This window comes from Caretta caretta, chromosome 9, assembly GCF_965140235.1.
Source record: "Caretta caretta isolate rCarCar2 chromosome 9, rCarCar1.hap1, whole genome shotgun sequence".
Classification (NCBI taxonomy): domain Eukaryota; kingdom Metazoa; phylum Chordata; order Testudines; family Cheloniidae; genus Caretta; species Caretta caretta.
Window position 1 is genome coordinate 45,217,789 of NC_134214.1, and position 13,020 is coordinate 45,230,808.

The 13,020-nt window shown below is 39.8% G+C and overlaps 1 protein-coding gene across 1 annotated transcript in view; it reads left to right on the forward strand.

Moving 5' to 3' along the window:
- The first annotated feature begins 3,779 nt into the window (after positions 1–3,779).
- The window catches only part of ARHGEF4 (Rho guanine nucleotide exchange factor 4), a 328,085-nt gene continuing 318,844 nt past the window's right edge, over positions 3,780–13,020 (forward strand). The window contains 1 exon segment of the mRNA XM_048865082.2: positions 3,780–4,222. Coding sequence (XP_048721039.2) covers positions 4,010–4,222 — 213 coding nt within the window. The 5' untranslated portion in view covers positions 3,780–4,009.

Below are 13,020 nucleotides of genomic sequence, written 5' to 3' on the forward strand. Positions count from 1 at the left end.
ATACCGTGTCCTGTTCTGGTGTCCACACTTCAAAAAGAATGTTGAAAAATTGGAAAGGGTTCGGAAAAGAGCTACAAGGATACTATGAGGTCTGAGAAATATGGCATCTAGTGAGAGATCAAAGAAGTTCAATCTACTTAGTTTATTCAAGAGAAGGGTAAGAGGTGACTTGATCCTGGTCTATATGGTCCCACATGGGAAGATATTGCTGATAACAGACTGTTCTTTAATAGAGCAGAAAAAAGGCATAGGAGCCCTCCTGGTATAAGAGATCCAGTAACTGGAAGTTGAAGCTAGACACATTCAGGCTAGAAATAAGATGCAAATTTTTAACAATGTGGATAATTAACATTGGAGAACAAGGTGGATTCTCCATCACTTGAATTCTCTCAGTCAATGTTGGATATCTTTCTAAGAGAAACACTATAGTTCAAGCAGGAGTTATGGGCCTGATGAAAAAATTACTGGGTTGTATGGTCTGTGTTATGCAAGAGGTCAAAATAGAGCCTCATAATGGTTCCTTCATGCCTTAAAATTGATGACTGAATCTATGAAAAGGAATAGCTATCAAGGTTCTGATTTTTTTCCCCTCCTTTTGGTAGATGTAAGGATGAGGGCCCAGTAGACAAATGGACATTAGCATATTGATAACATCCATCTCTGTGGCCCTGATCCTGAACTATTTAATTCAATGAAAGTCTTACCATTGACTTCACTAGGAGCAGGAACAGACCCCATGGCTCCATCTTCTTTGACCCTGCTGCTAGAGCAGTTGAACACTTTGCTCAGTGTTTGATAAGATTAGAGCATGACTAAGAGCTAGATGGCTGAAACTCAATTCAGATAGACTGAGGTGATGTTGGTAGGTGGAGAAAGCAAGTAAAGGAGATCCCAGAGATTTCTGTCCTCTTTCTGATTGCTAAAGGGAGCAAGTGGCCACACTGAGAGTTGAATTTGGTCTCTTGCATTACACTGCAGAGCATTACCACTGAGAAGGGTCCCAGCTCAATAATTTCAGCTAGTTCTTTTGTGGATGATTCCCAATATATTAATGTCAAGACAACATAATGACAAAACCTCAGTGTCTGTGTAAGACTCTTAAGAATAGCTTTCTGTGTTCACAAGACATTGGTGGAAACTCCTCGGAAACACCAAAAGAGAGAATCAATTTGTTTTCTGTAGCAGATATAGCCAGTCCAATTAAACAAGCGTTTTGCTTACAAAACCCCACCCTTCGGCAGGACCTTAGGGTATTCGTCAACACATTTATATTCAGTGGAATCAGCTTCATGGACTCTTGCTGATAGAATTTTAAAAGGAAAAGGATCCTACAATTTGGAGGTGGGAAACCCAGTGTCTTGGAAGGACGTGCTATTGCTGTGTGGTACTGGAAAAGCTTGGAATTGGGAGCAGGTTTGACAGAACTATTGAGAATTCATCTGGTATGCAAGTTTGTCTGTTTTTTCCCTTGTAGCTTCACAAGTACAGACTTGTAATCCTAGGCAGGGCAAGTCAAAGTTAAAGAAGAATTTAAAAAGTAAGGAAAAGTAGGATTAAAAAATTTAAAAAATTAAAAAAAAGTGATTTGCAGGGACACAGTCAGGTTTCTTTGGCCTAAGTATGGGTCTCCTAAAAGAGAATCGTGAGAAGGAAGGGGTATCACAAATAGTGCTTTGAGATCAACAGTTGAAAAGCACTATGCAAGTATTAGGCAATAGTTTTTACACTAAAGTTTGAATATTCAAGAAACAGGTTCTAAAGTTTCTTTTACGTGCAAAAAATGACTTTGAAAGGCACAGATATGCACCCATGCAAATTATATTAAATACTGTCTCAGGAGAAACAGGGACAATGTACCTAATCAAATACGATGAAAAGTAGAAATACAGCTGTATTTGTGTATTGATGTCTAAGATGAGCATTGAGGTACTATACAACATACTAATATGGGGCTAGATTCTCCACTGGCTTGAAGCTCGTGGAATCATTTATACCTGTGCAGATTACTTTACACTCATTTGGCAGAGGTGAAAATGGCTATCCAAGGAGCAAAGGAGTGAAAAAATCAGGACTGAGGACTGTTAATAGTGAGGTCTTAATCTGAGTACTTTATTTTCCTAAAATTTCTCAGTGGTGCTCTCTCTGCATCAGCTTCACTTGTGGTAGAAATAGCAGGAGTGGCAGCAGAGGCAGGACACTTGTGGCTGCTGGTACTTTAACTACTGCATCATCTGCACTTAGCAGGGTTAGATAACAGGGGTTTAAATGCTGTTAAACTGTTCTGTGCTAGCTCCCTGTAGTTATTAGCCCCTTAAATGGTAGCAATATTGGAAAGCTTTGGGGGAAAAGGCTAGTGTAGAAATCTCCTTGTGGACAAAGCCAGAGAGGACTCAAAGAGGAGGAAGATCCAGAGGTGGAAATGAGGACTTGACTTTGTTCGTTAGAAGCTCTCACAGTTTGTTGGGGACACACTGAAGGAAGAGGACTGCACTTTACTAATATGTAAGGTATTCATCTTTAACCACTCTGCAAATTTAAAACCACACTAACTGTTTTCTATAGTGTGTTATTCTAGCTTTGATTATATTCTGTTTAATACCTTAACACACAATATTGGGGCATGGCTGGATGGACAGACCACTTAGCTATTTTCCAGCAGCAGCTGATTGAGCCTTTAACATCTGCACTCCAGATTACGTGCAGGAATGCCAATGGTATTCTTATTTCTAATGTCACTTGCAGCACTTCATTGATCCAATGAAGTTTAGTTCCATAGTTCTCTGCTGTCTCTCCTGCTCACCTTCATGAGTCTGGAAAAATAGGGAAATATTGGCCATTGAATAGTGACCCAGGTTCGACCCCTAGGAGCATGTTTCAGTCAGAATGAGGGCTCTTGTTTGGTAGTCTGCCTTTCCCCTCTATCTCATTATAGATGGATCTAGTCTACAGATGACCTGTAGGTTTGTATTATGCCTTTCACAGTAAAAGCTAGATTCTTCCACTCTTGCTTCACAAATAATCTCATGAATTTCAGTCGGATTACTTGTGGCATGGATACTACTCAATGTGAATAAGCGTGGCAGAACTGAACCTTAAGGATTTAGGTGCTTGCAGTGCTTTTACTGAAAAGCTGAAACAATTAAATCTGTTTAATTAAATTAACAATTAAATACTGCTACAATTAAATCTATATTTCTCAAGCCATTTTCTAACAGATATAGGCCATCAAGAATAAAATAAGTTTGTCTTAAAGTGTTCTTAGCATAAACAAATGAATGCTGTCTCAAGGCATAAATGAAGTCCTTAACATTTAGCTGGAAAATTGCTTGGTTAATCTCTCACATGTTTTGTTCATTTTTTGGCCTATGGAAGGACCATTAGTTATTTCAAAATGTCTTGGCCCCTTTCCATCTGCAAGACCTCATTTATTCTTTTGAAATTTGTAGCCTTCACAAGCTCAGCATCTGCAATATCACAGACAATGAATTACTGTGGCTACAAGCCTCTGGAATTAAAAAATCCTCCTCCGTAAGAACATAGTTTGTTGCAGAACTGGGATTTGTTCTGAAGAAGCACAATTGGCAAAAAAAAAAAAAAGGTTTCAAAGATAACAGCTTTTTCCTTTTTCTTTTTTTCTTTAAATGAACAAGGGAGTACTGATGCCAGGGACTTGCTCTTCAAATAAATGGAATCTTTCTCTCTTCTCTTGGCAACGGGCAGGAGTATTCTTGTGCTGTATGACAAGGCTCTCTAGCCAGTGCTATATTTATCTTGTAGCTGTACACACATTTGCAAAAGGTCGCTCAATAAGAAAAAGGCAATGAGCCAAGGGAGTTTAAACTGCAGAAAGTTTCTTCCACCATAGTCTAACTTTCGGGTTGTCTTAAAGGCAAGGCTACATACTTTTGGAAGATCAGGAAATATAATTACTGATACGAAACAAAAAGTTCCCTGAGTTGTCTGTGGAAAAATCAGGACTTTGTCAAGGAGGAAAAATATCTTTGATAAAATGGAGTTAAATAGGTGCCCAAGTGCATCAGTAGAAGAGGATCAAAGAGAAGAGGATGGGGAGGATGCTACTGCTGATGCTGGCAATCGCGTTGTCAGTGAAGAGCTGGATCTGGTACAAATGTATCTTACCTGTTTACCGGACACCTACATGAAAGCTAAATTCACCCTGACAGCATACCTGGCATGCTGGTTAGTTCTGAAACTCTGCAAGGTAAGAGATTGAGTACTAATGTATTGGCATTAATAGTTAACTTCCTGAGTGCTGAGAAGGCAAAGTGAGCAAAGCCACCATGCTTTAGAATCTGATAGTCTGAAAGGACAGCTATGTGTACAGTAGTCATCTTAATAACATCTTAGTAAAAGAAGAATGCAAGTATTTACAGTGTATTCAGATGGCTGTACTCAGAAATGCATGCTACTTACAACTGAAAAGCACACAGGGAATATACTCTTTTAGCACTGTGAGTCCAGTACACCGATTAATAGCTGCTACCCAACTTTCCAACATACTTTATCAAACAGATGGAAGGACTAAGAGGTACTGTATATTAAATCTTGTCTTTGCCACGAGAGGAGGAAGCACATTGTATCCTTCTAAAAATGCAGAGTTCCTCTCTTTATGCCATCAGACACCATCACTTTACCACCTAAAACTGAATGGATAGGAGAGGAATCACCTTGGATTTGATAACAGTGCAAGAAGCTGCCTGCTTCTAGTGGTATTAGTGTTTGCTTTTCTTTCCATTTTATGCTTGGTAGCACACCATAAGTGTAATTCGAACAGAATGAATCATTAATTCACAGTTCGTTTATTTACAACCTAACAAGCCTTATAAATTGTGAGCTCCAAACACAGTAGTAACAGAAGTGTGGTATTTGGGAATTTTACTGTGGAATGTCAAAGTGTATCAGCAATGACTTCATCATATGACTTTGTAAAGAATTTGTGGTCTGTGCTCCTCTAATAAACATATACTCACTGTAATTTATTGTATGTGGAGGTGATACTCACTGATAAACTGTAGAGCCATGTAATGAATTGCATTATTTCTCCCTATCCTTCCAGAAGGTTACACTGTTACTTAGACTTAGGACAGGTGATATTCAGTCCTGCACAACTGATGATTTCAGTTCAGATATTTTGTGATTCTTGGGGGTTAGACACAAAGCTACAACAGTAAAGTCTTAGTTCAGGAAGGTGATGCTTAAAACACTGGACTACAACTCAGGACATCTGGGTCTAATTCCAGCTTTGCCATTAACTTCCTGTTTGGCCTTGGGAAAATCACTTTGGCTCAGATTTTTAAAGGTATTTAGAAATGAGTATTTAGAAAGGTGTTGCAACCAGAGCACAGCAATGCCTAATTGCCTCTACAAATCTGGGCCTTAATCTCTGTGCCTCATCTTCCCATCTGTAAAATGGAGATAATACACTTTCTTTCTCTTGTCTATTTAGATTGTAAGCACTTCAGAGCTGAGCTGGACTGTCTTACTATTTATATAGTGTCTAGTAGAATGGGGCGTTGACCTGGTTGAAGTTTCTCGGCATTACCACATCACAAGTAATAAATCAACATACTTTGTAACATTTATATCCATTTCTATTCATTAAAATAGTCTTCTACTCTACTAACACATCACATTGAGAAAACAGAATGTCCTGACAGAATTTAATATGCCCTGGGACTGTAATACTTTGGAAAATGTTCACGCTTCTAATAAATAGAAAAAGATTAGAACTATGTCCAACATTTTGGTTTGTTTGGTTTGTTCTCTTACAGAACAAAACAAGGGCAGAGGGGTGTAAATCTATCATAAATGTACCCTGGACTCCAATGACTGTAATATGAACATCTCACAACACCACAATGAGCTAGTGAAGTATTATTAGCCCCATTTTATTGATGAGGAACTGAGGCCTGGTCTATACTTAAAAGTTAGTGAACATAGCTATGCTGGTCAGGGATGTGAAAAAAAATCACACCCTGGACTGACGTAACTATGCCAAGCTAACCCCCAGTGCACACACACAGCTATGGAAGAATGCTTTCGTCAGCAGAGCTACTGTTGCACGGGAGCTGGTGTTCCTACACCAATGGGAAAACCCCATCCATTGGTGCAGGCTGCGTCTCCACTATGGGGTTATACTGGGATAGCTACAGAGATGTAGCTATCCTGCATAGTGTCTGCGGTGAAGATATGCCATGAGACACAGAGAGGCCAAATGACTTGTCTAGGGTTACACAGGAAGTCTCTGGAACATAAGGGAATTGAACCTGGGTATCCAGAAACCCCAACTAGTGCTCTGACAATTGAAAATCCATCGTTCCCTGGGTAGGTGAATGATAGTAACAAAAGATTGGTTATATGACTATGAGGAACTGGCCAGGTCCCTTCACTTTTCATTTCCAGACATTTTAATATTTGGGAAGCAGTAGAATTTTTCTACATAAAGTAATTTTTTTGACGGGGGAGTGTTAATTGGACTCCACTGAAATATATTTTCTTTAACTCCAAAGAATGAAGGCCAAGATTTTCAAAAGTGCTTTGGGTGCCCAACTTGAGACAATTTAAAGGGGCCTGATTTTCAGAAAGTGCTGAGAACCCACCCTCTGAAAAGGGGGGTGCCTCACTTTAGGCAGCTTAAATTATATCACTAACTCCAGGGTTACTATTTTGACCAAGATCTTTAATAAAACGTAAGGGTCTAAACAGCCTGATTAGCTACATTTATAACTCTCAGCCTCCAAGATTCTTGTTTTGTGGAGGGGAGGGCAGGTCTGACCCCTCATGATCCATCTTGCTTTAATTATTACCAATACTTCTTGCTTTCATTTGGACCAGAAATACCCTAACAAGACTTTGTGATAGTCCCACACTTGATCTTCTGGATGGAACCAGGAGGTGCAGAGAGGCAAAGCAATGAAAATGAAAAATAATGGAGAGCAAATTTGAACACATTGAAACCTACAGAAAGGCTTGGTTCAAGTTCATTTCCCATTCTGGGCAGAGGTTCAGGCCAGTTTTTTTATGAGCAGTGTAAATCATTTAATGTGTGCCTGGAAATTCAACTTCCCCCTCACTCTCCTCCCCCCCCCAAGAAGCAGGGAGTTGAAATATTTCCAGAATATTTAATATTCAGCAAGCCATGTCTCAGGTCCAGCTCTAATCCATAACCAATATGTTCAGAGAGCACAGGCCATGCAAAGGTGATATACAGAACTAGTATGAAACATCCTTTATAAAAGCAGAGAATGATCTAGCCAGAAAAGCCAACAACATACACTTTATATAGCCACATTTCCTAATACTGACACCCCTTTCATTAAAAAAAAAATCTTCGTGCTCAGGAGCTACTGGTCTGTGAAACAGACTTTATAGATATAATGGCATTCGCTAATGATGGCAGCAGCCAAAAAATATACATTTTCTTTCCTTTGCATTAACTTAGGTCCATTTCCTGCAATGAGCTCCAGACAGGCAGACCCCATTACCACTGGGGCTCTGTTCAGGAAGATAGGTCTGCCTGTGTGGACCTCACTGCAGGATCAGTATCTGTGACTTTAAATAAGTACAAAATACTGTCTATGACTGTAAATCACAAACAGAGTACACACGTAGGCTTAAAAAACTATAAGTAGACAATTTAAAACAAGGTGGGTGATGTAATGCCTTTTATTGTTCCAACTTCTGTTGCTGGGAAGGAGAAGCTTAAAATGAAGTGGGAAGTCAAGGGTTGGCAGGCACTAGGCTGTGTTATAGCTTGTTGTAATGAGCCATACAACCAGACTCCATCAAGTCCATGGTTTTTAGTGTCCAGCAGAGTTAAGAATTTAATTTTCCAGGCTCATCTTTTGAAGGTGTTGTGCAAATTTCCTTTAGAATGAGGATTAAGGATATGTGTAAACTGTAATTAAAAACACACAGCTGGCCCATGCCAGCTGCCTCGGGGTCACGGGGCTCAGGCTTCATTTTAGGTGATCTCCTACAGCATGTGTGAATCCCTTATGCTTAACAATCTGTCCCACCATGTATTTAGCCTGGACACTCTGGTTAGCTTCTCCAGACCTCAGGAAGAGCTCTGTTAAGCTTGAAAGCCTGTCCCTTCTACCAACAGAAGTTGGTCAAATAAAAGATATTACCTCACCCACCTTGTCTCTCATATCCTGGGACCAAAACAGTTACAAAACTGCAAACAATTTAAAACAAAGTATTTTAAAATAATTTCCTTCTGTATTTACTGCCAGCACATGACTGGAAGGTTCCATGCTTTTCCTGGAAGGGTTGATAGCATTACAGACACCTAATCTTAGGAGCTGCATTTCTTCCACTTTGCTGGATGTGATAATGGCTCACTTCTGCCAGAAGAGTGGCAAAGAGTCCTGTGGCACCTTATAGACTAACAGACGTATTGGAGCATAAGCTTTCGTGGGTGAATACCCACTTCATCAGATGCATGTTGTGGAAATTTCCAGAGGCAGGTATAAATATGCAAGCCAGAATCAGGCTAGGGATAACGAAGTTAGTTCAATCAGGGAGGATGAGGCCCTCTTCTAGCAGTTGAGGTGTGAATACCAAGGGAGGAGAAACTGCTTTTGTAGTTGGCTAGAAACACTGAACTAGTCTTGATAGGGTATAAAACCTATCTGTTGATGTTTTAAGTGCAATTATTTGTGATGTCTTTAAAATAAAGAGTTATTTGTCCATACTTGATGAAAGTGGGCAAATATAGCAGCATTTAAGGCATGAAAGCAGCATAAAAATGCTGGAGGACCCCAACGAGTGGCCCTACTCCAGATTTATGTTGGGTTAACTTAACTGATTTAAAGAACCAGTGTAAATCTCTGGAGGGAAGACAGAGGGGGATGCTCAAATAAGTGGTCGTGAATTCAGGATCTGTATTGTTATGTTTGGAAATGTGCACATGTGCTAAGGAAGAATGCTGCATAATCCAATGAAGAAGCCACTCCTCTTCAGTGAAATCTACCTTCCAATCACACCCAGCCAGGCTCCAATGAAATGAACTTGGTGTACAATAATGCAGCTAATAACATAAGGAAGTGCAAGCTGTCCCTCCATCTTGCATGTTGTGAGATCTAACAGGTCCATACAGAGCATTTGCCTCACCAGATGAAATGGGAAAACAAACCCCTCTAACTCTCAGCTTCACTCTTGGATAGAATCGGGGGAGTGCCTACAGTCAATCTATGTGGAGTTGTAGCCATGTTGGTCCCACAATATTAGAGAGACAAGGTGGGGGAAGTAATATTACTTCACTCACCTTGTCTCTATACAGTCAATATAGAATTTTAGGCAATGTCACCATTTTGATTATGCTAAGTCCACATAGCCTGTCATTTTGATCATACCAAGAGAAAATGGAAGGAGGCTCCATCCTGAGATCCTCTTTAAACTCATTTAGCAAAAGGTAAAGATTACAGCACTGGGCACCAGAAAATCTACCTGGGATAGAGGAATCTAAAAGACTTCCCATGGTTAAGACACAGGACGTGGAGTGAGGCAAAACTAGCTCTGTATCCAGCTGTAGTGAAATCTTCCTGTGTGATCTAAATCTATGCCTCAGTTTTCCCATCTAGAAAATGGTGATCATATGATGTGCCCCCCCAGAAGTGTTGCAATGCTAAATTCAGTACTAAGGCACTTTCAGATCCTTGAGTAGAAACACAATGGAAATGCAAAGTATTATTAAATAGGCCCTTGGCTTACAAAATGTGAGGAGACAAACTTAGGAGGTACATTTGACTTTTTAGCCTTTTCCCATGGTAAGACACTTTGCTCCTAAAAGGAGGACAAAATGCTTTACTAAAGAACATTAAACAGTATAAGAATTAAACTCCCATTCTTTGATCCATTTGGGCCATCCTGCAGAGCTAAGTTTAAAAGGACAAGAAAAAATTTATAGTATGTGGAAACATTTTAAAAATGTTTCTTTGATGCCAAAGCAGACAGACAGCTTTTGTGCTCTCACAGAAAGTTTAGGGGTGGGGCAGGCAGAGGGGACTAGTGTTGTTTCCAAGTAAATGTTTTCTTTTTTCTTTTTTATATTAGTTGCTATAATACCATTTATAAAATGGCACTCACGGTTTTGACACCCAACTTTCCTGCATAAAATGAAGGTGCAGTCATCCTTTGCTTTCACAGACAGCTGCTAATCTAATCATTCCTCACTTCAGTTATGTTCCTGAAGAGACATTATATACTCACAGTAGTGAAAAATGCCTAAATGAAAGTGCATAAAAAGTGAATATCAATGTGTGGGAAACAGGGCCCTGCTTGGGAATTTGGTCATACAGTGCTGGCAACCCAAGACTTGCGAGTTGATGGCAAAGTCCCAGCTCCTGAAGCCAACAGGTTACATAAGAATCTTGGCTTTCACTTAAAAAAAAAAAGGAAAAATAAAGAAAAAAAGACTTTCTAGCTTTCCTGGATGTGGAGGAGATCTTGGAACCATGACACCTAAAGCTCTAGAAACCAAAAGGCAAATAGAAGTACACCCCAAATTTTAAAATCTCATGATTTTTGAATGGTTGGCTTTGGCAATAATCATGTAAGTGGTTTAAAATGTGAGCCAAATATGGAAAGCTAATCCCCACTCATCTGCTTCTGCTTTTTGCGGGGTTTTTCACCCACCCAATCTGAGTGAAAAATACTGGAATACATTTGTACAGGACCCTGAAAAACTTAAACCATTTCAGAAATTAATTAGAGACCCTACAGAAGTACAGTCACTGATGTCATAAAATGCAGACACGATTTAGGCAGAAAGTGAAGAACAGCATGCCAAGCTCAATATGCAGGGGAATTTATATCAGCAGAATGTAAAGGGAGCAATGGACGGTTTCTTGAAACAAATAAAAAAAATCAAATTAGCGCTGATGGAAGCAGGCTGAGACACCAGGGCACACTCGTACAAAAGGAGCCCTGGGATCTTTGATGATCAGTGTGATACGGTTTTTCATCCAAAAGACAGCATTTCCAACAATTTAGTGTCCCATAATACCATATTGGGTTAATAGTGCCTTAAAGTGAAGAGAGCCATCTTTTGAATCACCACCACTTCCTGCAGCAGGTGGTGTTCCTGGAAGGGTCTCATATAGCCTGGGACAGAACAGAATGACAGCATAAGGTAGCAATATCTGCAAGCACAGCACAAGTGAAGCTATTCTCATTGTATTTCCAGTCCAGCTGAAGCCAGCAAGCGTGGGAAATATTGACAAACAGCTTGTTCTCATGGGGTTTTTAGCCTAGTTGCCAACACCAGGAGATTGGTACAAGATGAGTATCTGAAGTGAAACTCTGTGGGTTGCCTATCACTATTCTGCACTCATATGCTATGTGATCTAGGATATTCCAAGACAAACCTGAAGTACAGTCTGTGAGGACAGGTAGCCTTACTGGAAGGGAGAAAGAAGATACACGATTTGATGAGCAACAATTAAAAGAGGATGGGTGGACTTGTGGTTAAGGCATCAGAGTTCTGCGTTCAGCTCCTGGCACTGTCACTGCCACTGATTTCCTGAGTGGCCTTAAGCAAATAATTTAATCTCTGCCTCAGTTCCCTATCTGCAAAACGGGGACAGTACTTCCTTTCTCCCATTCTTAGTCCCATTTTAGACTGTATAGCTGTTTGGGTAAGAGAGCGTCGGTGTGTATACACAGTGCCTAGCACAATAGGGAGCCCAAGCTTGGTTGGGGGCTATAGGTATACTACAATGAGCAGGAGTAGAAATATAAAGGATGCATACCTGTTAGCAAGGAGGAAGTAGAATTTAGACAAAGTTTTTAATTCAGGTTACCAGGGCAAAAGTCATCTAATACTTAAAATGGAATTTCTTAGGACAACATATGGAGGGGAGGAAGAAGGGTGATGAAAGGAGGCTTTAGCAACAGTGTATTGCATGTCCTTTTGGCTAAGTTGTAAGCACTGTCAGAATACTAAAACCAGGTGTGTGAGGCTGATAACAAGGATGTGCTGTATGGGTAGGATATGAGAAATTACAGGAGGTGTCGCTAGACCACTAGGGAGAAGTCAGTGTCATGGAAGGTCAAACAAATCAGAATTTGCATAATGTACAACTTGGAAATAATTTCAGCAATAAGCTTACGAAAAAGGTGACTTCAGGGGGAGCAAGACTGAATCTCTCATCACTTGAGAAAAAGGTTAGATACAGAATATATTATACTTGCCAACTTGGACAGGCTAAGTTTGAAACTCAAGATGTGACTGTGCTGTAGTGTACTGAAATGAAATCTGCCGAATTGAAAGATTGTTTTTCAAACCTCATTTGTTTTCAAAATATGCAATCCTTGGGGAGGTGGATACTTTACAGCAAGTTGCTAGTGTTATTTTTTGCAGAATATCAGAATCAGACTTGTATAAGTTGACTTTTAAAAAAGTGTAACATTGCTGTGATGAAAATGGTAAACCTTAGTCAATGAAGGAAACTATTTCAAAAGGCAATTGGAACAGAGAAAAATAAATGAGAAAAGCAGGTAGCTTTGAAAGCTGCTTTAAGCAAGTTTCAATGTTTTTTTTAATTTTACAGGAATAAACTAGTTTGGTTTTAAATTGAACGATGTATGTTTATTTTTGGAGCTTTAGGAGTTGCATATAGAGATAATCTACTTCCACATCCTTCTCCCAATATCCTACCTATTCTGTCTTTGCCCTTATAGCTCTTTTTTGCCCCTGAATCTGCACAGAACTCATTGTATGATCAGGGATTTAAGTGGGCTTGATAGGAGTTGATAGTAAAACACGGTGTTGATATCAGTAAAAAGGGAAAGCTCTTTAGAGATAAATGGGACACCAACCACAGAGATGAGTGCGAAAACTAAAGGTGAACTGCAAAGGATCTTAAATACTGTGAGACACAAGGTGGGTGAAGTGATATCTTTTACTGAACCAACCCCTGCTGGTGGAAGAGACAAACTTTTGAGCGTCACAGAGCTCTCCAGATCTGGACCCACATGGGTACCACACCACTT